Source organism: Phasianus colchicus, chromosome 1, assembly GCF_987193195.1.
Source record: "Phasianus colchicus chromosome 1, bPhaCol1.hap1.1, whole genome shotgun sequence".
NCBI classification, from domain to species: Eukaryota; Metazoa; Chordata; class Aves; order Galliformes; family Phasianidae; genus Phasianus; species Phasianus colchicus.
The window spans coordinates 7259017-7283204 of NC_143436.1; the positions used below are offsets into that span (position 1 = coordinate 7259017).

At 44.2% G+C, this 24188-nt stretch overlaps 1 protein-coding gene across 1 annotated transcript; it reads left to right on the forward strand.

Moving 5' to 3' along the window:
- The first annotated feature begins 74 nt into the window (after positions 1-74).
- PROSER2 (proline and serine rich 2) lies at positions 75-24188 on the forward strand. Its single transcript, XM_031606510.2, has 4 exons — positions 75-929; positions 10347-10562; positions 20642-20894; positions 21465-24188. Exons 2-4 carry the CDS (start codon positions 10383-10385, stop codon positions 22442-22444), a joined length of 1413 nt encoding a protein of 470 aa, XP_031462370.1. The 5' UTR covers positions 75-929; positions 10347-10382; the 3' UTR covers positions 22445-24188.

Below are 24188 nucleotides of genomic sequence, written 5' to 3' on the forward strand. Positions count from 1 at the left end.
GCTGACCTAAATCACACAGCTCCCTCATCCTGCTTCTGCCACAACACTTCTCGTGGATAGGGCCACATCATTCCGAAGCATCTCCTTCTTCCATGTGTTCAGGCACTTTCTGCTCCACAAATAACTCTGCCACCACAGCATGGACAAGAAATAATGATTTCTGTAAGAGCTGTTCAAAGGCCCTTCCTAAAAACAGCCTGAAATTGTTACAGGGGACATAAATCAAATCACTCATCTGATGGCTGACATAGCCTCGCACATACTTTCTATAAATAAGCACCAGGCAGTACGATGATAAATTAGTAATAAAGAGTCGATGGAACGTGTTGTCGGGCTGCTATGGGCAGCGCTGCTTAACACAGCACGCAGAACGCTTTCCCCCTTCAAGACGCTCAGCAAAGAAGCACGCAGGCTGCCGATAACTTTGTATTGCTGTCACCTCCTTCACCCTTAACATCCCTCAGCAGAGGGACAGCCCTGAGAACCGAGCTGCACCCCGAGCGCGGGGTGAACGAGAACACCGCACCCCGATGGCGGGGCGGGAATTCACCTCAGGGCTCCCGGGCGGCACCGCCCTCGCGCACCGCGGGCGGAGATGGCGGCGCCCCCCGCCCTGCCCTCCGTCACAGGCACCCGGCACACTTGGCCATGAGGGGCGATGGAGGTGGATCCCGGATAAAGGCGGCCGTCCCGCCGGGCGAGGCGGAGCCATGACGAAGCGCCGCTCCCACTGGGACGGAGCGCTCCGCCCCATCCCCGCGCGGCGCTGCCGCTTTAGCCGCCCGCCGTGGGTGTTGGCCGGGCGCAGTGCGCATGAGTTCGGCTGCTTGGCGGAGCGCGCGTTTGGCTTGAGAGCACTTGGAGAACTTGCTGTCCTTCGTCCTTCTGTTGTCCCTGTTAGGAGAGACGCGGATTTCTGACGGCAGCCGGTGAGTCTTCCTCAAATCTCTCTCTCGGGGCGCTCCGTCTGAGGGGACTTTCCCTTCCTACTGCTCTCCCTGCTCCCCTAGGAGCCGTGCCCTGCCCTGCGGGCTTTCCCACCGCTCTCCAGGCGGACCCGCGGGTGTCCGTGTGCCGCTCCGCCTGCCCCGGTTCGGTCTTCCTCAGGCGCTTATCAGCGCTGGGCGAGAGGAATCCAGCGTTGGTCCTATTCCTCGCGAATGGGTGGCTTCTTGTCTCAAAAAGCAATGAGGACGGCGGCTGCCCCGCTCGGCTTTTGGCCCCATTGTTTTCTAAACTTCCTCCAGGCAGTGCGGTGTGACGCACCGGAGTTCTGCCTGCTCTCCGGTTTCCAGCGGAGAAGCGGTGTGTAATGTTATGAGCGAGGAGAGAGAGACCGGCACGGCGCGGGAGAGGTGGTTCGGAGTACGGGAATGGGAGGAAGAACTTTCAGCAGAAACCTCTGCTATCGTAGGTGGCATAAAGCCCCGCAGCTTCATGGGCTGTGTGCCCAACACCACCTTAGGCTGCCCAGGGCCATCCAGCCTGGCTGTGAGCACCTCCAGGGATGGGGCACCCACAGCTTCTCTGGGCAGCTGTGCCTCACCTCTGAGTAAAGCATTTCCTCCTAGCATCTAACCTATATCTCCCCATTTTTTTACCTTAAAGCCTTCCCCCTTTGCTTTATCCCTGCCAGGCTGTGTGAGAAGTTATTCCCTGCCTGCTTACAAGCTCTTCTAATTCCTTGAATTTTTCTTCCTTGTCATATTCTGTTTAAAAGTCCACATGCAGCAGCAAACTGTTACTGGAAACTTTAATTTAACAAAAAAAAAAAAAGTGAAAGAGTTTATAAAAGGTTTCATACCAGTGCATTATTAAACTTCAGATGTGCTGACATCCACAGTTTGATCAGGTTGACTATTAGGGAAAAATTCTTCTTAGAAAGAGTGATGAGGCACTGGCATGGGCTGCCCAGACTGGTGGTAAAGTCACTGTCCCTGGAGGTGGTCGCACAGCACTGAGGAATGTGGTTAGTGCGCATGGGGAGGTGGGTCGATGGCTAGACTAGATGATCCTAGTGGTCTTTTCCAGTCTTAATGATTCTGTATGTGGTGTTATGGGCTGACTAAGGGTCATGGTAAAGAGCTGCTTTGTTCTTCTTCATTGCTTCCTGACTCTCCAGAATGTAGTTTTACCATTGGAAAAACTGTTGGCTTAAACAGCAGCAGATTTTAACTCCAAATATTTTCCCTACCCTCTGTCAGGTTCCTGTTCTGTCTGGAGAAGGTGTGAGACAGCTGGTGCTTCTGAAGGTTGTCAGCCTGGGTAGTTCAGGCGAGGTTTAGTATGTGCAAGAGAAACCACAGCCTTCCAAATGCTACAGATTTTCAGCGATGGAAGATCTTAAGGGCATGTTTCCCAAATAGCTTTTGGTTGGGTATGGCACCCAGAGGAGGCAGCTGGAAATCTGTTGTGTTTCATCCTGCGTGTGAGCAATACCTAAGAAATGATGCAGGCAAAAAATTCGGAGGGTGGCTGTCTTCTTATTATAGCAAGGATTTTAAACTATTACAATGAAGTATCAAAAATGTAGTGATTGCTTTCTCTCCTCTTTCCTTTTATGAAGCAAACAGAAGGAAAAACTTCCTTCTAAACTGAAGTGGGAGTCTTTGAAGCTTTTGCAGTTTCTAGCTTAAGCTAATACAAAAATACTGTTTTCAGGCTTTTCTACAGGTCCTTGGCTAATGCAGCATTGCTGATGTTCTTCATTGTACAGCTACTACTGTACAGAATAACAGATTGTGGACTTCTTCCTTCCTTTGCAGTGATGATACCTGTGTGGGTCGGGGGGGAGAGCTGGTGTTTAAACAGGAAAGAAAAACACTGATTACTCATAGCTGAAAGAAATTGAATAGGTTTTTGCAGCACTATCTTTCTCATTGTGGGTTTGCTTTGAGTTCTTACAACAGAGAGCGAATGAGTAATATCAAGTTTTATGACTAGAAGTACAAATGAAGTCTGAAATAGGGAAGGAGCAGGGAGATGCTACGTTAAATCTCTGTGCTTTGTGAATAGTGAAACTCTTCTCTTTGTGATCATAGTTGCTTTTCCTTCTTCATATGCATGCCTCTGAGGGAAATATTAACCAAGAATACTGGCAGAGGCACTGACTGGTTGGATATAGTAACAAGTGCCGTAACTCCTTGGCAGTTGACAAGTCACAGACTGACCGACCTTCTAAAATACTGGAGCGTGAAAATAAATGACAATAAAAGTGGCTCTCAAAGCAGCCAGACAGGCTCTGGCAAATTCTGTTGCCACATCCTTCCGCTTATTTAATTAGAAAATAGAAGCAAGTAATTTTAATTTCCAGTGTAACAAACTGCTTAAAGATCTCCCTCTCAATTAGGTATTTACTGATCATTTCTATACCAATGAATGTATGACACAAGAATTTACTGCTTTGTTTTGCCAGTGCTGTTTTCAGCTCAGTTCACCTTGGGCAGATAAACCTTTATGTACTTATGTAGGAATTAAATGATCATTAAATTAATTTCTTTTTAAAGTAAACATCTACTTTGTGCTTTCAATGTCTTCTGCCTTCTTCCTTGTACTGTCACAGCAATCACTGATGAATGCAGGAAAGCAACACAAAATCCCCTTGTGAGATGTGACACAGAAGTGCTGAGGCTGAAAACTGTCCTGTCCTCATGTGTACTCTGTAAAGCAGGATTTGGTTCACCTTTGTGATGACTGTAGCAGTCATTACGTAATGCAGCCTTAGACCCTGGTGATGCTACACCTGTGATGAGACAGAAGTTGACTAATTATAGTGGAGTCTGAGCTTAAAGTTCTTGGTGTAGATTTCATGTTTCCAAAGTGTTGGCTGTCATAGCACCACCCTGATGTTGACTGAAGTAACTTTAAGAGAGCTGGATGCCTTTTTTGTTGCAGTTTGTACAAGATCACTTGAAGTCAGGGGAGACCTGAGCCATCACCCCCAACTGTTGGAAGCCCAGGTAGTAGTGCATTGGATGGCCATGGCTATCAGATGTTTTCCCACTAAGCAGGTACTAATCATCAAATCTCAACCACAGGCTACCAGTGAGAGCCCTGTCCTTGTGTAAGATATTAACCTACAGAAAAGTAACTACCTGCCACTGAGCAGAGTTTTATTTTTCCTTGTGATAAGGAGGGCTTGAGAGTACATTAGGGATGTTTCTCTGGTAGTTTAGCTTGCAGTGTTACGCACAAAGCTTTCCCAGTGGTGCCTTAGCTGTAGGCAATAGGATTCAGCTGAAGTTGCTGTAATGAACACAGATTACTTGCACGGAGTGAGGCAGAGATGCATAAGGACCTGTTTTACAGTTTTTCCCCCACCAGGTTCTGTCTTCAGGCTGGATGAATGTATGTGACATCATGAAAGCCTGCAGTGGTGTACCACCCTCTGTTTAAAAGAGGCAGTATTTCCTGAGCAGTGGAGAGAGAACGAGGAGACAGATACTGACAGTTCTGCAGAAGGCTTGCCTTGTTTTGGCTTAGCTGTGTACAGCAGGCAACAAAATTCCAAAGGTATAGTGTCTCAAAAAGGCTGTTCTTGAATATCAAGAAAAACCAGTTAAGAATCAAGCATGATATTGAATCCTTCTTTCTGGTTGTTTGAGGCTTGGATTAACGTACTCAAAGGTGGGACCTTAAGTGTTGTTTCTGAACAAAATGTGATTTGGAGAATTCAGTATAATGACTGAATTATTGTTTAGCAGCTGATGGAAACGTTGCTTTGTGGTCATTTCATTTAAAAGTGGATTGCTATGTTTATTTGGGCTGTAATTCAGTGAACTATCTAGGTGTGTGATGAAATGAAAGCAGCTGGATTCAAGTTCTGCTGAACTGGTGCATTACCCATCTGGTTCTTTTGCTACCTGTGTACACAGGGTTAATTATTTCGTTGTTGGCAGCTCTTGCAAATTCAAGCACAAGCTGTATGAATGACATCCAGTGTGTTTCTTCAGGCTTCAGCTTCCAGATTTAGAGGACTGAGAGAATCTTTGTTTTTAGTTTTAAAGCCAACGGATTTTGTAGCTCTCAAGTCTATGGAGGAAAGTCTGAGAGTTGGTTACAGATGTACCATAGAAATGCAGAAACTAGAAAGTTTAAAACCAAATATTTAATCAAAATATTGCATTCTGGGAGTCTCATGTGGCTGTTAGCACTGTAATTACTGAAGTGGTTGGTGTGTGTCTGTCCCAGGCCGCTGGGCTGCCATGAGAGCACCCAGAGCTGCCACTTGTTTGGCACCAACTCTGAAAATCTCAAACAAAATGTTCTTTTTTTTTTTTGCTGTTTAGAGGCCCCCCCCTGTTATAGGTTGGGGCAGGGTGTTCTTTTTGTGTTTCCTTTTTCTTTTGTTGTTTTTAATGGTCAGTGTTTCTGTTTGGCCAAATGGTGAAGCCCTTCTCTAAACAAGGGCAAGAAGTGTTACTGGACTTAAGTAGTGCCACCTCTGTTTTGGACAGCCAGAATTCTTGATGTGATACGAGACTGTGCATTGCAAGCATCTGTGCTAGTGGTATGGAGAAGAAAACTGAGTTGAACTCTTGACTGGTTTTGGTTGACCTCCATTCCTAAAAACTAATGTTGGTTGTTAGTCCAGCTTTGTTAACTCTTTGTGAGAAGAGCCTACAAACTTACTGTTTTCTTAACTATGAGAAGAGCCTACAAACTTACTGTTTGATTCCAGGGCTTGTCCCTGCTAGCAAAAAGGGCTAAGCAGCACCTCAGGTTGTCCTGCATGCCCCTAGTTGGCCAACTTGCCCATGGTGTTTGTCTTTTGTAGGCAGCACTGTCACTTGGTCTGCTCCCACGCAGCTCCAACTTACTGTATATTACAGCAGTAGGAAATAGCTAGCCTATAAAGCTCAAGAATTTCCTCTATATTTCAGGCAGTGAAGAAGAATGTGGCTACTGTGTAATCTGTAAGGAGGAATTATGTCCACCCCACTGGATCAGCCAAATTGGAGCAGTCTGCAGCCACAGTGGCACAGCAGAGATGTGGGCCAGTCTGTTGTATTTAGCTGTGATCTTGTATGGCTGGTTCTGAGGTATGCTGCAGGAGCACTTAATTCAAGGAGATTTTCATCGTGTTGTTAGACACAGATACCTGCCTTGTTTTTGGAAGTCCTTGACTGTGACGTGCAGGAAGCTGAACAAATTCCTGCTCTGTTTGCTTTGTTTTAGATGCACTCTTCCCTCAGCATCTGCTGCTAGCTGTTGTCAGAGGCAAATAGTGATGCAGGGTCTCTGGCCTGCCCCGTACCATCATTTTCTGAATGACCTCAGGGTACTTTCAGATGTTTGGGTTTGTCGTTTTTTTTTTTTAAAGCAAACTCTCAACTTGAGCACTGCCACTGAATACAAGATGACTGACAGAGCACAGAGAGTTAAGCTCATGTGTTGGTGTGGGTGTGTACAGTCAACGAATGAAACGAGCGTTCAGGTTCACTGGCCAGTTCTTCTGTCCCACTTGTATCACTGCAGAATAGTAGGTGAAAAACAGGCACTTTGTTTGTGATGCTCAGAGTAAAGCCTTGGCCTAGGAATCTAGCTAAGTAATTTAGCTGTTCTCATGAAGCGTCCTCTAGAAATTCTATGTATGGTGAAGAGAGGGAAAAAAACAACATTGTGCCCTTTAAAAAATGTATAATAACTTCCCAAAAAAAGAAAAGTTGACTCTACTTGCTTTAATTGTGCATTAAATGGAGGTGCTGGCTGCTGGCTTTTGGCTGCTGGCTGACACTGCGTGTGTCTCTGGCCTCTCAGCATCTTCCATTTCTGTGGAATTGATCTCTTGTTTATTAAGCTGGTTTTCACACAGGATTATTAATATCTTTTTCCATCTCCTACTGCAGAAACAGTCCCTTCTAAATACTGGAACTGAACTTCAGTCACAAGTAATCTTAGTCAGCAAAACTATTTAAAAAAAGAAAGCGCACAACTAAATTGTTTTTCTTCTTAAAGGACAGACAGCACTTTATCTTTGATGGCACTTTATTACTGCCTCTGAACTACGTGCCCCTGCCAAAGCAAAATTAAATCTTCTGAAGGTAAAACTCAATATTTCAGTTTTTTCCTCTTACCCTTTGCCAGTGTGCATATGTGAATTGTGTCCCCATCAATACCTTGTGAAACCTGGTTCCACCGTGACCAAGAAGCAGTCATTTTCACTGTCAGAATCACAGCTGCCCTGTGATTGTTGTTTTTAATATCCTGTCACGTTTCTGTACCATCGTATCAATAACAAAACAGCCAAAAAACCCTCAAAACACTGTAATGTGCTGAGCAGACCAGGAAACAAATCCTGTAGTGAGCAGGTTTAATTTGTAGTGCATCTCTGAAGGTCAGGAGGAGCAGCCGTCTGTCGCCCTGCTGTTCTCGCTTCCTCTGATGATGGTTACCTTATTTCTGAACCCTTACTGGTTACCTTGGCAATCCTGCTGACACAGCCCGTGGGATCTCCTTGAAATTCATTACATCGTTGGCTATTTCTGTCCCAAATCCACAAAATGAAGAGGGGATGTAAAAAGGGCGACGAGTCTTCTGTGATAGCTATGGTAAGGAAGGGAATTTGTTTGTACAGCGTGCTGTGTGTACTGCAGCAGTGCACATCAGCTGTGGCTGCGTTAGGCATTGCACAAATATGTGGGAGCAGCTAATCCTTAATGCACAAAAACATAGCAGAGGGAGAAGTAATGTTTGGGACCTGTGACTTTAACAGCTTCTTATGTGTGAAAGATGGTGTGGAAGACAGAAGAAGGGAATTGTTTTCTCATCACCCCCTTCCTGCAGGGTAACAGTTTATTGCACCACTCCTTGGCCTCTCTGAAATGAGTGGAACCTCCAAAGAAGGCATAGCTTACAGCACAGAGGCAGAAGCAATACTTGATCTCGTGTGGGAGGCTCTCCAAACCAGCTGCAGTCACTGCCTTTATTCATTGTTCAGGAGCTTTATGGGACATCAGAGCCTGAACTCCAGAATGAATAACAGGACATTATTTGTTGGTATTTAGAGCTCATGGCTTTGATGGTTGTTACTGCTGAATCTGGGTATTCCTCATTAGACAGTCTCCACATTTTAATCTCAGCCACTGTACCTGCAGTATTCTGGAGCAGTGAGCTGTGACCTCTCAGAATCACAGAATTGCCAGGGTTGGAAAGAACCTCAAGGATCATGAATCTCCAACCCCCCTGCCACATGCAGGGCCACCAACCTCCTCATTTAATGCTAGACCAGGCTGCCCAGGGCCCCATCCAGTCTGGCCTTGAACACCTCCAGGGACGGAAGTAGTGTAGTCCATAAAAAGTTCACTGAGTTTTGAGTGCAACTGAAGAAATCTATAATGCATCAGTGAGAGGCTGATCAGTTGTGGCATGCCCCGCTTATGCTGAGATACCTGAATAAAAAGTGGTGGTGTTGGGATTACTACCCACCTCTTGTTGAATGCCAGGAGTGTGCACCTCTAACAGTCCTCGCTGGAAAAATACTCTTTCACCCACACTTCACCTTGAAAGTTAGATGACAAAATATTGAGTTGCTGGGAGGCTTCTGAGAGTTTCAGAGCAGTCAGGTACCTTCTAACTGTTACATCTATGTTTTGTGTGCTGCTCTTAGACTTAAATTCCACTAAAAAATGATAGCCTTCTTCAGTGTGACTTTGTGGTATGTGGCAACCAGAGGTTGGCAGGTGCTGTGATGTTCTGATATACTCTTGTCTTGTGTGGTTCTTACAGCCATGCCCAAGAGCACATTTCTGCCTCAGTGGCAGCACTAAGACCATTATCTTGGGAATGCATTGTGACTATAGCTCATGTTATTAATAGAGGAAAGCAAGAATGTTTTCTTTTCCTGGGAAAAATCAAGGTTAAATCATATCTTATGAACATCAGGTCTGGCAATTTTCAGATACTTGTGTTGTGGAAATCCAGCGCTCTGTTTACTCGTTTGTGCTTCCAAGAGTCGTTGGACCGCAGCCTGGTTACGTTGTGTGGGTGTCTTCCCACAGGACAGATGTTGGTGCTGCAGCACAGAGGAGGGAGCACTGGTACGTACCTCTGGTAATGCCATAGCTCTCTCCTGCGGGGAAGTGATCGGCGAGATGGAATTGTTGCTCAGTGCTGGCAGATGTTATCTCACTGCCACGAAACGCTGATCAGCTCACAGGGAGGCTCTGGTTTCTCAGCTCGGAGCTGACAGTGGCAGGGAGGAAGGAGAAGCAATCCAATTGAATTGGAGATGCAGGACTGACTTAGCTCAAGAGGTGACATGAGAAGCAGTAATAAAGGAGAAGTGCTTGGGAAGCAGGGCCATCTAATTTCATTTGTGTGGTGTCAGGGTCATGTTATCTAGTTCCCAGCTGGTGCCATGTAACGTGGTACCTTGCAGCCAGCTGTTTTGAGGAATGTGGCACTGCTATTTCCCAGTCACCAGCAGGATGGCTGAGAAGATGGGCTGTTAAAGAGTGAGGTGTTTTGCACCTCAGTGCAATGCAGTTTTTTGTTGCAGAGAAAAGTCTTTGCAACACATTCAAATCAGCTAGTTTGTGCTTTCCTTCCCTCCCTGTTTGTGCTGTTAGTGCAGAAGGTGACGCGTGTCTGTGTGGTACTTGGAAAATGAAGAAAGGAATTCTGCTGTATTTTGTGATCTGGTAATTCAGAGATGTATTACAGAATAGAACTCTAGGATGACTTAAAGAGCTTTGTTCCAGTAAGTGCTGGTGCATGTCTGTTCCAGTAAGCATCTTCCAAATGTGCAAGCGTTGTTTCTTCATGGCTGAGCGAAATAAAAGCTTTGCAAGCTTTAAAATGCAATCTTGTTATATGATATGATGGTGCAAAAATAGAACTATGCTCTGTTCATAGGTCTTTAACCAGAAGTAGTCAACATAAAGCAGCTTGAGAAAACAGTTAAATTCAGCGTTGTTGGAAAATGAGCAGGGTTCTGTTTCTCTTATATAGATAAATACTGTCTGATAAATTGTATTAAAAGATAAACTTTTAAAAGCTGAAGACACTTGAAATCAGATCTGTTAGTCTCTCAGTCTATGGGGTTTTATTACTATTGTTGATGTGTCATAATGGAAAACAAAAGCTGAATCTGTAGGATGGATGTTTATGTAGGGTCTGTGCTTGTAAGAGTAGACATCTGGTTAGGAAGCACATGGGATGGGATGCATCCTGCTACGTCAGATTGTTAAAATCACTCTTATAGAATAAGACTTTTTGTAAAGGTGCCCACAGGTGTTAGGCATGTTCCAGAGCATTAAAGAGATGCTTTATAATAACTTACATGGAATCCTTTTACTACTTATTTTCCCCCTCCATATATTTAAACTTGTGTTTTCTGCTTTCAGAAATGAATACAACTGGCAGCACTACGTAACGTGCTGATGGCATCCTGTGCTGCGTTGGGATCAATAAGTCCAGAAGGTGTGATGCCTAGAAATCTCCTGTCAGATTTTCCTGAAGCGACGCCCGAAATCTCTCCGAAGCGCACGCTTGGGAGCATGGAGAGGGGTGGTGGTGTGGAGAACTGTGGCAACCAAGCTAGATGCAAAAACCTTGCCATGGTAAGTGCTTAATGAGCCTTATGTTTAGTGATGCAAGTTACATGAGTAGCTTGGTTCATAGCATGGGGTTATTATTAGTTTTTCAAAGCCATGATCTCTGTGAGTTCTGGTACCAAACAGTGGGCTGTGGACTTGGGTGTTAATGAGCTGGAAGACCAGAAGTAGCTACTCTGATGTGGTACAACAGCTTGTTATTCTGGTCTGATTGCCTCAGAAAGCCTGAAGAATGCTTTATTATTTTATTAGAGAACTGGGAATGGGTTTAAGGAGCACGGATAAGTTGGTTCTGTTGCCTGCACGTAGCATGTAGTTCTTTGCCTCTCTACCCTCTCTTTGATAAGTAGCTCATAAAGGAAGGTGAGGATGGTGCTTGGTTCAACGTATTGTTTCTTGCTTAAGTTCTTTGTTGACAGTACTGAAGGAAGGTCTCAGTTTATTCCACCTTCATGCAATTAGGTGAGTAACAAATACATCACCATAAACAAAGCTGTCTTTGGATTAGCGAATATGAGTGTGTGGCCATTTAAATAGTATGTGAGTAATTGAGGGAGTAGGATGCACTTCTGCATTTTTCTAATTAGCAGGATGATTCAGGCAATGAACTCAGCAGGATAGTTTGTACTGTGACATGCTAAGCTTAGAAAGCAGGTACAGATCCTTGTGCTTTTTCAATTATCACAACCATTTGAAAAGCATCCAATTCTGATTGAGGAGAGAGCATTCTGGTAAACATGCTTTCCCAAGTTGGGAATATTGATCTCTGTCTTGCATTAAATGTGAAATTAGGCTTTCCGTATCTTTCCCTCTGCCCTCCTTACTTGGTTTTTTTTAAATGAAGTAGCTTGTTGCTGTGAAAGAAGTGATGAAAATAAGTTGGCAAGTTGATACCTGTGTTTTTTAATGCAACTCAAATGCTCTGTTTCGCACTACTTGGTGAGCTTTTTGGCAGCTGAGGGTTGGTTCTAGTAAGAATACCACAACTTAGTTAATATTCTGCTGTATCCTTCAGCTTGTATTGCTACTTAAAACACAAAACAAATAGTACTGCATCTAATCCCTTAACTCTTTCTGATCTGCTCTGGAGGAGAGTTGGAAGGGTGAGGGTAACGGAGGTTGAAGTAAGATCCAAGTACACCATTTGGACATGTAATAAGCAATATACCCTTAATTTTCAAGGAAACTGGTCAGATCTTAGAGAATTAGAATGGGAGTTGTACTACTAATTCAAGAATTACAATTTTAATTTTATGCTCTGGTTTTCTGGTGTCACAATTCACAGCCAGTCATGTTTCCACGAGTTTTATTCTTGGCTGTGGTAAAAGGCATAAGACTGGTCATTTGAAAAATAAATTAAATAAATCAGTATTGAATAATGAGGCTATATATAAATGAGTCTGTTTGTGCAGTCTCATCCTGAGTCTGCTGTGTCAGGAAGTGACATAGTTTACCTTAATCTAACTAGATCTTACCGTGTGATAACCCATACGATGATGCATCAGCTAGAATTAGAATCCCTCCTTAGTCCTAAGGAATAGCCTTCTCTTTTGGGTTACTTTGGATGTGGAAAACATTTCACAGCAAATATTTCACTTGAAGTAGCGAGGTACTGCTCCTGATGATCTTCCTGAACATTTCAAGGGAAGCTAGAGAAGATGACAAACACCTGATGGCCCAATGGGAAGCAGGGGATAGCAAAAAGAAGCATAGCAGTGTGTTTTCTTGCAGGCTTGTACTGCTGCAGCTTTCTTCCTGCCTGATTACAGAAATGAAGTTCTTAAGCTTTTCAGTGTCAAACTACAGTTGTTGTTAAACATAACCTTTGTGTTGCTTCTGTGGAATTCAAACAAACCAAAGGATGTGGTAATGGAGACAAACACTCGGACCAGCTTAAGCCTATGCTGACAGCTCTAAAGCTGGTTTGCCTGACTGCTGGCTGTTCTGTATACACTGTGTGCTGGTATCCCTTCTTGTGGAGCTGGTTATGGGTTTAGGGATGGTTAGGATATGGATGTAAACTTTCATGTGCCAAAATGCACTTAAAACAGAACTAAGTCAGTGTGCCTCTTTGCAGTCAGGTGTTGTCAGTTGAGCTTGAGTATGCCAGACTTCTCAGCTTATCTACATACACAGTGGGGCTTTTATTTAATCTCTGACAATTGTGGTCAGGTATTTTTTTTCTGAATTGAAAGTGAGCTGTGGATGTTTGTTCTGCCACGACTTGCAGTAGACTTTTCTCTGTAAATCATGTATATGTGGACCTGACTTTTACACTGTTGAATTTATCACAGCAGCTGAAGACAAGTGCCAGAACCTGTGCTTAGATGGGCAGATTGTTTGCTTTGATATTCTCATCTCTCATCACCTAAACCTGTTTCCTTTCTCTGGATCTTGTGGGCATAAAAGCTCTCCCAGGAGGATGTGAATTTTCATGTCCATTCTGGCTTCTCTGTAATGAGGGTGGTGCTAGAAAAAATCCTCAACAAAGGCATGAGACAAGTGCACTCCTCCATACATGGGATCTGTTGTGCTACGCAAGAGGGAGGGTAAACAAAGATGCTCTGCTTGGCAATTCCGACTTCCAAAAGCTGTTCTTGAATGACATTCTCTGATAGGTGCTGCAAGGATTAACTCTCAGTGAAATACAGCTGCAGCAATTTAAGGACACTTACTCTGGAGATAAAGCTAGCTCTCAGCTTTTCTCAGTTCATTTGTCCTGTCCCTTAGATGAGGTGCGTGCAGGCTAGCTTCTTAAAGACCAACCTCACCTCTTCAATCCTACAATTGTACCATGTCCCCATTCTAGGCCACGAATAACTACTTCAGTTCCTAGGTGTGAATGACATGCTGGGACAGTAGCACCTGCTAAGGTCATACCAGAGAATGATGAGTGTTGCTGAAGTGCTGATTTGGAACTGCACTGTAATGAGCTGTATGAGTGTCTTGGATGTTGATGACTTCAGTACCTTTTGTATCTAAATGTCTTATTGAGGACTAGGCTTGAGGGTTAGTGGGTTGCTTGTTGCTCTCAGTAGGCTGTGCTGTGCTTTTTGATTTTTTTCACCTTCATATCAGACCAGTTCTTGGTTAATGTCCCAGTTATCACTGCTCTTCTGGGACAGTGGTGAAGTCAGTCAAGTGACCATTTCTTTTGGTCACTGATCAAGTAACTTAAGAATCACGACCGTGTAACTTCAGAAGATATCTTACTCTGTTATTTTTGGAGCAAGGCTCTTCTGTGGCTCTAAACAAGATCTGATACCCAGTCACTGAAAATGATTCATTATCACAGATGCCTTGTGTAGTACTGGTGACACTTCCAACACTGAGTATGCAGACAAGGCAAGTAAGCATCTTGTGAGTGTCTGAGCTGTTTTAGTGTCTTGTTCCCCACATTTAGCTTGGGGCTCACCTAGTCATTTCACAGTTCTCTTTACAGCCTAAAAACTAGTTGCTGTTATCTTTATCCTTTATCCGTCAGTACAGATGATGCAAATGCAGCAGATTTGGTTATGGAAGTACATCTTGCTGGTGTCTCTGCCCCAGCCCCTCTGAAGAGGTTCTGGGATTCCAGTGTGGCTTTAGGAGTTCAGGAAAGCAGATGGATTGTGTCTCTGGGTGGCCCTATCCCACACAGCTGCATTTGGTTGGGTGGCAGCTATTGTTTGCAGGGCACAGAGAGAGAGTTATGCTGTGCTTCATCCACTTCAGGTTGATGGTACCTGAAGGATGACTTAAGGAAGAGAAGTCATTCTTACTATAAGCAAGGCAAACAGTGAGGAGGAAGAGGAGCTTGGGGATTGCTTCCTTCAGTCTGGGAGTACAGAACTAGGAGTGAGGAGCCTGTCTCCTAGTAAGGACTGACCTTAAATGTGCTGTAAAATGTGCTGGTGAGAATGTTGTCGCTGTAGTGCATAAATTGCTTTCAAGATCCATAAATTGCATTATTCTGCTTCGAAGCAGAATCAAGTGGGTGACCATTATTCCAGCAGGTGGGTAGCTCTGCTCTCTTAACCTCACTGATAGGCACTCCTGAACCTCCAGAGCAGTCTGTCTTCTGCCCTTTTACTTTCTCATTAAGCGAATACTTGAATTCAAGTTGCTGTAATATGTAAACCAATTTCCACTTGTCTTTGCTTTAGACAACATAGAGAAGCTTTGTTGCAGTGAGCCTAATGGTCAGCCATTTATGGACTGCAATACATACAAGGCTGTGTCTGCCTGCCACCCATTCTTTGCTGTTTTAAAAATAACACACTGCATTCTTCCAACCTTCCTGCACAGCCAAACATACTGGCAGCACTCGTGGCTTTGCTAAGGGCGCAATCCAGCTTGGCTGCATCCTTCTGGAAGTTCAGTGGCTGGATGAGAACTCTGTGTTCTGTGTGAGGATGTGCTGTGATTTCATCACCCTGGTTAATATATCCCAGGATGACGTTTGCATGCCTCAGTGGTGCTGCTGCTTATGAACATCAGTCTTTCCCATGCCTTTCAGTTATATTGACACCTTCCAGTAATTTCATCTAAGTTCCTAAGTATAAGGTTATGGATGCCCCAACCCTGGAGGTGTTCAAGGCCAGGTTGGATGGGGCCCTGGGCAGCCTGTTCTAGTATTAGATATGGAGAGTGATGGCCCTACTTGCAGTAGAGGGGATGGAGCATCATGATCCTTGGGGTTCCTTCCAATCCAAACCATTCTGTATTCCTTATTCATCCATTAGTATATTTTGGGGGGAGGACTATGTCATAAGGCCTTTCAGTCAACATGCATCACATCTTGTGCTTACACCTGTTGCCTAAGTCAGTGAACCTTTCAGGAGAAACTAGATGGGTGTGAAATGATTTGTTTTTGTTTTTTTTTTTTTGTGAAAAGCATTAGTGACTTTAGCCTGAAAGTTCTTTTGAATTTTCCCAGGTCGTTTTAAAACAGAAATTAAGGGGATGAGCTGAAATAAGCTCTGAAGCCATCTCTCTGGGTATCAGAGTTCAGCTTAAGTAGATTCAGTATTGCTTGAGCTTGCTTTCTTTTTATACAGGCAGGTAGGTCTCGTCGAGTCCATTATTTTAGTTCATCCTGTTTATTTCTTTAATGCTTCTAAATCATTCGTTTCTTCATCTACATTCAAAAGATTATATGCTCTGCTAACTATTACAAGGCATGCAGGCACAATTATGCTAGCAGACTGAACGTAACAATATTCACTATTATAGTCTTCTTCCACAAATGAAGTGGTGTTATCAAAATCATCAGATAGTGGGTTGTAGAGGAAGTGCTTTTTGACACAGTGCACCAACTATGGAACTCACGGCCGCAGAATGCTGTGAATGCCAGCCATTTAAATGAGCCCAAACAATACCATGAATTCATGCTACAAAGGCTTATTATGGGCTATTAAGCACGTAGATGTGGATACAACTGGGAAGTCCTTAAGCAATGTATTGCTGGAAACAGGGAGGATGTAGGGAAGAAAAACACCAAATGCAGTGTGTAGCAGTGTTGTTCTCCTGACTCTGTTCTCCTTATTCTGTTCTCCTGCCCTGAGCACCAGCTGGTGCTGGCTGGGGGCAGCCTGCTGAGAAAGTGGGCTGCTTTGGCTGGATTTGGACTGGTTTGGGAGTTCCTGCTCTCATCTGTAACTCACTTGATTCTAACTGAAGCAATGAAGCTGTACAGCTCCCCCTGTTTCACTTTTCTACGAATGTAACCAGAAGAGCTTTTTGTTTGAATCACTGAAGGTTTTCTATCTATCCTGATGCTGTTCTTATACTCAGAGCTTTTGTTTTTCCCTGCTTATTTTAAAAGAAGAACTGTCTCATGTTATTAGCAGGCTCAGGTGTAAGTGGTGCTCCACTGATCTCTTCCTACGTATTACAGTAGCTTGTTCCCTTTGTGTTTTCTGAGGGGCATTCAGTTATTTCTCTCCCAGGGAACCGTAACTCTTAACTCTATTAATCCTTTGTGAAGTGACTAAGTCAGTTGAATCCAGTGTTGTGGTACTCTGCTGGACAAAATGAAGCTGTTTGATGTGGGTAATAGTGTTTGATTCTGAAGATTGCTAGAAAACCATTAACATATAAATATTTTTAACTATTGTGGATGTCTTGGCAGTATGCTTTTAGTCAAAGGATCCCAGGTCAGGGTATGATCATCTGAATTTCTTCTGGACTCTAACATGGATCTCTATTCTGCTCCATCTCTCTCCTTCAGGGGCCACTAAGTATAACCAGCTCAGCTTCATTATAAGGTAGTGCAGTTGTGAATGAACTTCAGATTAATTGCCTGTGACCGTCAAGCAGCTTCATCTTCCAAAGGAGTGTTGGGGCTGAGCTGCCTCTTACTAAACAAAAGTCAGTGTCAGAGATAGCAAATTGTGCCACGTGCCTTGATGTGAGCAGCAGAGTCAGTGTTTGAAAGCTTTTTGTGGCCCTTTGATACTAGCTGACTCTTCTGGACAGGTAGGAAAGGGATCATTCTCTATGAAATGAGAAGCTGGGGGGAGTTGAACAGGACTGGAACAGGTTGCCCAGGGAGGTTGTGGATGCCCCATCCCTGCAGGCATTCAAGGCCAGGCTGGATGTGGCTCTGGGCAGCCTGGTCTGCTGGTTGGTGATCCTGCATGTAGCAGGGGGTTGAAACGAGATGTTCATTGTGGTCCTTTTCAACCCTGGTCATTTTATGATTGAAGGAAGGGAAGAAAGAGAGCTATTTTTCTTTAGGCACTATTCCTGTTTGGTGAAAGCAGGAAATGTTAGGCTGCACAAGGCTCTAAAATATTAATGCATTAATGCCAGCTGAGCATACTTGCCCATTTCAGCATCTGGAATTTCTTCTGTCTGAGAGTCCTTTTAATCCTCAGCTAAGGCACAACTTTTAAATTTAGGCTCTCTTTAGGCAGTAGCTGCTAAAGCAGGTAGTTTTGTGTGTGTGAGACTTGGTTTGGGGAGGTGTCTTTATGTATTGAGTTGTGAGTTACTGGAAAGAATGATGGAATATCTTGAGTAACTGGAGAGATTCTTCTTGGACTGTTACAAGCCCAGATTATTCAAGGAGAAATGAGGCCTGGAAAACCAGTCCAGAAAGAATATGAACTGTTCCATTATTTGGAATACGTGGAAAATAAACTAATTAGAACTAGACCTGGTAGCCTTAATCATAGCTGGCACCACTTAACCACAACAAAATTCTTCCCATCTTTCTGAAAGCTCTACTGTAGTATAAGGTACCCACTTGTATTGCCTACAGTACGCTGCTGTTCTCAGACCAGGGGCTGCAATTGCATCTCTGAGCTCCTTTGCTTTGACCAACCTGAGTCACTGGTAGATTTATCTTAATTATCTTTGCTATGGTGGCATGTCTAGAATGGAATTATTGCTAGCTTAGAACTGAAACTTGCCTTGCCTGAAGAAATAATACTGCTCATCCTCTATATTTCTATTTCTGCTGTCTGAAATGACATTGGTCATCTGTAAAGGAAGCTGTATGAAGAAAGAGATGAAAGTGCTAACTGAGATGAGGTTGGCTTTTCAAAGAATAGACTCATGGAATGGTTTAGGTTGGAAAGGACCTTTCAGATCATCTAGTTCCAACCCCCTGCTATAGGGGACACGTCCTCCTAGACCAGGTTGCTCAAAGCCCCATCCACCCTGGCCTTGAATGCTTCCAGGGGAGGGGCATCCACAACCTCTCTGGGCACCGTGTTCCAGTGTCTCACCACCATCACAGGAAAAAAAAAAAAAAAAAAAAACTTCCTAATATCTAGTCTAAATCTACCCTCTTCCAGTTTAAAGCCATTTCCCCTTGTAAGGTCACTACATGTCCTTATAAAAAAAGTTCCTCCCCAGCTTTCCTGTAAGCCCTTCAGGTACTGGAAGGCTGCTATAATGTTCTTCTGCAGCCTTCTCTTGTCCAGGCTGAAAAGCCCCAGCTCTCTCAACCTGTCCTTGTAGGGGAGGTGCTCCAGCCCTCTCATCATCATCCTCTGGACCTATTCCAACAAATCTAGGTATGCCATGTACTGCAGATGTATTTGTAAAGGGATGGGTACTTGTTTCATGTAGTACCACACACTGGATCTGCTGCCACCATGAACCTCTTAAACCAAAAAGCCTTTTTTTTTTTTTTCCTTTGCCTGCGGATGTCTGGTTCTTGCGATGAGCTCACCCACAACAAAAGCTTCTGGGAGTCCTGTTGGGCTGGAGCTACCACCTACCAAACAACAGCTCCTTTCCTGTCATTCTCTCACTTCTAGACATAGCAGCCCTATGAGTATTTGGGTGGGGAAGGAAGGAGATTGCAACATCCATAAAGGGGAGGAAAAAAAAAGGGAAGGTTTGTCTGTCTCTCACTACTCAAGTTCAGCTGTAAAACTTTCCTTGGACTTTGAAAACTGAGCTTTGCCATGCAGTGAGTGCAGGCTGTGGAATATGTTAGCCTTTGAAGTTAGTGCTCTAAATAGGCAGCTGCAAATGGCATCCAGCTTCAAGCTGTTGTAGCAGTTCTGCTGGAGTCTTCTGTGTTTCATGCCTTTATTTACAGGGGAATGCAGTGAAGAGCCCTTGAAGCACTTATTTTTCTCATCCTGCACTGTTTGAAGTGCTTGGAAACTAATTGCTCCTTGATACAATGCAGTGTTTCATAGTTCTTAATCTGTGAGCATTCTTTTTCTACAGAGGTACATTGTTCCTGTATTTAATGCCAGATATGAGGGTAAAAGCATTGTTTGCAGTAGGAGTTAACAGGTTGAACTGAACAGTTGCTTTTTTTTTTTCCCTATTCTAATATAAGGCCTGAATGTGCACTGTGAGTTTGAAGCACTTTCTGTTGCTCCAGCAAGAAAAGTCTTCAGTATTTGTAATGCCTGCCTTTAGCTTCGTGCCTGAATTCCCCTGAACTGAAGTAGCCTTGTTACATGCATGAACAGCCATACATCCTTGGAGAAGTCGAAAGCAGAGAAGAGAAAGGAATCCATCTTTAATTGCTTTACTGGTGCTTTTTTCCTAAGTTACTGGTGGCAAAATTCACAATATACGCATAGTGGGAGAGAAATGCCTTCCAGAAAGGGAAAACCTCACTTCCCAACAATGCTTAATTACATTCCAGAACTTACTTAGCTCTCTTGGGAAATGTCCTTCCTGTATCCATTGTCTTCATGTGTTGCCTTTCTTAATCATTCTTGGTCATCTCCAGGCTTCTGGAAAAATGTTTCCCAGGGTGGAGGTAAGAGTTTGCACGTTGCTGCCTCACTTCTCATGGTGATGTTGAGTTAATCAGGAGCACTGACTCACAGAAAAGAAGGATTAGATGATTGAAGTGATTATTTATCAGTTTTGTGGTCTACAGGATTGTTTCCTGCTGGACAGAATAGCCCAAGGCCTTTTACTGCTAGGGAACACATCCTCACAGTAGTCTAATTTCTTTCTTTCCATAACTCAAGAGGTTTCCAGAAACCTTTTCCCTTCTTCTTACTTCTCCTCTGTAATCTATGATTGCATTCAGGATAACTCAGTTTGCAGTGGTGGAGCCATATTTCAGCTCCAGCTCTGCCTTCCTAACATCCAGGTCCTCCCAATTTGCTCTAGAGCAGAAAGGGAACAAACCCATCTGTCCTGAATGTATCCTTTCTCTCTGCAGCTCTTAGCCCTCATCCCTGAACCTGACACAGTGACTGAAATGGCAGCTCCATTCTGGGGTTAGAAGATGGTCCTCAGCATGTGTAAAGGCACAGTGCTGTGTGGTTTGGTTTAGTTTGTAGTCAGCTGTTGTGATCTTGTTAGCAGTTTCCTTAGTCCAACTCAAAAGGACACCAGTCTGCTGAGTTGAAGTTAGGCACTTCAGAAAGGATGAAAAACCAATTGCTGCTCTTCTGCCAACATGAATGCACTGTGAGCTGTGTGATTGGATCCCTCTTTGGGAAGGTATGGCACAGCAAGCAGGAGATCCTTCTCATGAGACCACTGCCTGTTGCGTTCTGCTGCTTTTCCTCTTTCAAACCAGGGTTCTGTACTTATTGGTGTAATTCTGTGTGCTTATCTGCAGGGTATTAAGATTAATGTTTATTCCTTTTTTTTTTTTTCCCGTGTAGGATGATGAGAGTATGAAGTACTTAACTCATGAAGAGCAGGATGTTCTCACTTTCTTTGAGGAAACCATAGATGCCTTAGAAGATGACTTGGAGGAACCAGTCCTACGTGACAGTGGCATCCACTGTCAGTCTCCAAGGTCAACAGAAGAAAATGTGTCCAGTCATTCAGAGACTGAAGATATCATTGACTTAGTGCAGTCAACACCTGAAAGCAGTGACCATGAAGGCCCTCCCAGCAAAGATGCAGAACCAGGTAGCAGTATTTCCTGAAAATGTTTCCTTTTGACCTAGCTGTGACTATAAATAAATAAATTAATTAAATTAAATTAAAAAATAATAATAATAAAAAAAAATTGATCAAAAATCAGGATGCGCAAAATCTACAGAAGCCTTTTGAAACACAGTAAAGCCAGCATGCAGAGTGAATGGTGGGAGGAGGGCAACACAATGATTTGAACTCTAAGATCCTCTATGAGATGTTACTGCTTGTGGTTCAGTTATAGGCGAGATGGGCTGAGTTGTTAGAAAGTTTGGGTGAGGTGGTACTGATGTGTGCTGACTCTTGGTGAAAGAAAGCCCTTGTGTTCTGCTCTGTGTGGGGACTTGGATGGTAACACACTGGTTGCCCAGGAAGGCTGTGGATGCCCCATCCCTGCAGGCATTCAAGGCCAGGCTGGATGTGGCTCTGGGCAGCCTGGTCTGGTGGTTGGTGACCCTGCACATAGCAGGGGGGTTGAACTAGATGATTGTTGTGGTCCTTTTCAACCCAGGCCATTCTGTGATTCTACGACTTAATGAGGTTATTGTTGCTTTTTCTTTTAAGTGTTGGATGCCACCCGGAGAACTGAGAGCCCTGAGCCAGCTGCACCTGCTGACCTTCCCCCACATCCCTCTGTAGCAGCACCACAGATGTGTGAGACTCTCCCTCCTCCACCTCCTCCTGCAGTGCAGCATCCGAAATTGCTTCGCTCTGTCCCCACTCCACTCATCGTGGCCCAGAAGATGTCTGAGCAGCAAATGGAGAGCAGGGTGCGTTTCCCCAGCGCCCTGAAGGAGGGGAATTCTGACAGGAAGAAAACTGTGGTAGCCAATGGTGATTATTTTGCAGCTCCAAAGCACCCTCCTGCACCCGCACCCAAACTGCACCGGTTTCCAAGCAATATCAATATAACAAATGTCAGTGGCAAAGAATTCAATGAGACTATCTCAAAAGCAGCAGTTAACGTACAGGAGCGGAGAGCTCAGGTGCTGGCCAACATCAATGGGGGATTTCTGGCAACTGAATTGGAGGAGAGGCAGCAAAAAAATGATTTCTTGTCACGCAACAGAAGTTCTTCCTTAAGGGATCTCTCCTCTGAGCAAACGCGCTATGAGGCCCTGACAAAACTTGGCCTTGTTAAGAGAAAGTCAGCTCAGGACCCAGCAGATCATGATGCCCCAGGAACTCAGCAGCTTGATGTGCAGCCCAAGCAGGCAGATGCTGTTCCCAATGGATACCAAAACATCCACGAGGCTTTAAAAAGTGAGCCCAGCCCTTTCCTTCCTACGGGCAAAACTGTAACAATCAAACCAGAGGTAGCTCTTAATGCTAGCAAGGTCACTCAGCAGAACACAGCAAAAGGTTTTAATGATTACAAGCAACCTAACCTAACCCTGGATATGAGGAGGAGGTCAGGTTCACTACCCAGACCTTCAGGATTTCGATCGCAGGGGATAACAGTGAAGTTTTCTGGCCGTGGCTCAACAGAAGAAGCGAGGAGAGAGGCACTGCGTAAGCTGGGACTGCTGAAAGAGACTGCATAGTTTGGATAGGAATGTGACAATGCAGGGGAAGTCACAGCTTGACTTTGGGCTGGAACAATCCTGATGGGATTGGGATCAGGTTGGAAGGAGATATGGGAAGATTTCTGCTTCAGGCAAGCTAAGGAGATGCTGTACTGCGGCATGGCTGTTAGTTGCAGACTGGCACTGTGTAAGGCCATGTACATTGGTTGGTTTCTGCCCTGCTTCCTGTAGAAAGACTCATCTGTTGTTCTTTGTGATTAAGAAGAATTTTATTTAAGTAATAAATAAGCTGGACTGTAGCAGAGGACAGCTTGTTAATGAAGTGTACAGTGCAGTATTGGTGTACATAGCAAACTGAATGGACAATCTTCCTTCTGTTCTTTTTAAAGCCAAAAAAAACCCACGAGAGCTCTGTCTTGCACACATCTGTGTTATGGGAGCTTGAGATGTATCAAAACTGGAATTTCTGACTAGTGTGACACTTCAGTGATGCTGTCTGTATTATCAGGCTTTGCTTTCAGTCCCTTCTGGTGGTGGACTCTTCTGCTCCCTCGCTCTGTGCCCACTCAACTGAAGAGGGCAGCTCCAGTTCTGACCTTCTCACTGGAGCAGCCTAGGCTTTGGAGTGGGTGACTGCATTACTCTGCTGCTTTGCTCAAAGCTGCCTTCCTTCCCAGCTGCTGCTGCTTCCTGGCCCTGCCCTCACAACCTGCGTCCAGTGAAAGGCACCAGACAGGCCTCAAGGATACGCGCCCTGTGTTGCTTTCTGCACTGACAGCCAAAGAGCCTCCTGACAATCTGCAGTCCCAGCTGTTCTGTATGAGAAGCCATAGGAACAAGTCAACTCCATACCAAATGTGAGAGGGTTCTGTCAGAAGTTTCACCTTTCACCTGGATGTTCCCATGAAGAAGCTGTTAATTTTCAAGCATCAGCTGTGCTACACTGCAAAGGTGTAAATTCTGATACTTCTAAAAAGGAAAAAAAAAAACCCTCACTTGATCTTCCTCTAGTCTGAAAGACCTAACAACCCTCTGCTCAGAGCCTTATTTGATTCTGCCCTGCCAATACATAACAAATTATAGCCAAAATTCCTGCAGGCTAAATGGAGTCACAGGAGAGAGTGGGATGTAAAAGCACATTGCTCCTGGAGGGTCCATGTTAGCATGTTTTGCCTTTGCTTTTCATGATGGTCCCAAAATGTGTGCTGGTATGTTTTGGGATTTTTTATTTTTATTTTTTAGCATATATAGCAAAGCTGCTCTTCTGTAGTAAAACTCCCTTTCCTTTTCGTATACCTGAAACTATCAAAACCAGCCATTGAAAACCCCAATGCCAAACCCCAGCCTCCCACACGGGTAGGAGTTCTCAGACTCTCTCTAAAGGAGAAAACTCCTTTATTCTCTGCACTTTCTGAAGCCCCCAGCAGCCCCCTCTCTTCCCTGAGAAGCTGAGTAATAAACCTTGGAGGGGAGGAGGGGAGTGGCAATAATAGAAACTGCCGCACCCTTCTTAGAGGAGCTCTGACATAACTGTGATAAACAAGTTTGTATTTCTTGTGATAAAGTATTTCAAACCTGCTGAGCTGTATTTGCAAATGAAGCTGTTGTGAAGGAAGAATCTTTCTGTAGTTGTTAACCTGCCTCATAAGTTAAAGATTTTGGTTGTTGTTGTTTTTAATTTATCTGCTTGCTGCTTTAAATGTTTAATTGCATTGTTACAGTATCTGGATGGTTCTGTTGCTCAGTAATTCTTTGCAGCCTT

Excerpts from the sequence above, each read along its gene's own strand:
- PROSER2 (XM_031606510.2), top strand. The coding sequence starts at position 10,383 with ATGGCATCCTGTGCTGCGTTGGGATCAATAAGTCCAGAAGGTGTGATG. Across the intron at positions 10,563-20,641 it reads GATGCAAAAACCTTGCCATG|GATGATGAGAGTATGAAGTA; the intron begins GTAAGTGCTTAA and ends TTTCCCGTGTAG. Across the intron at positions 20,895-21,464 it reads CAGCAAAGATGCAGAACCAG|TGTTGGATGCCACCCGGAGA; the intron begins GTAGCAGTATTT and ends TTTTCTTTTAAG.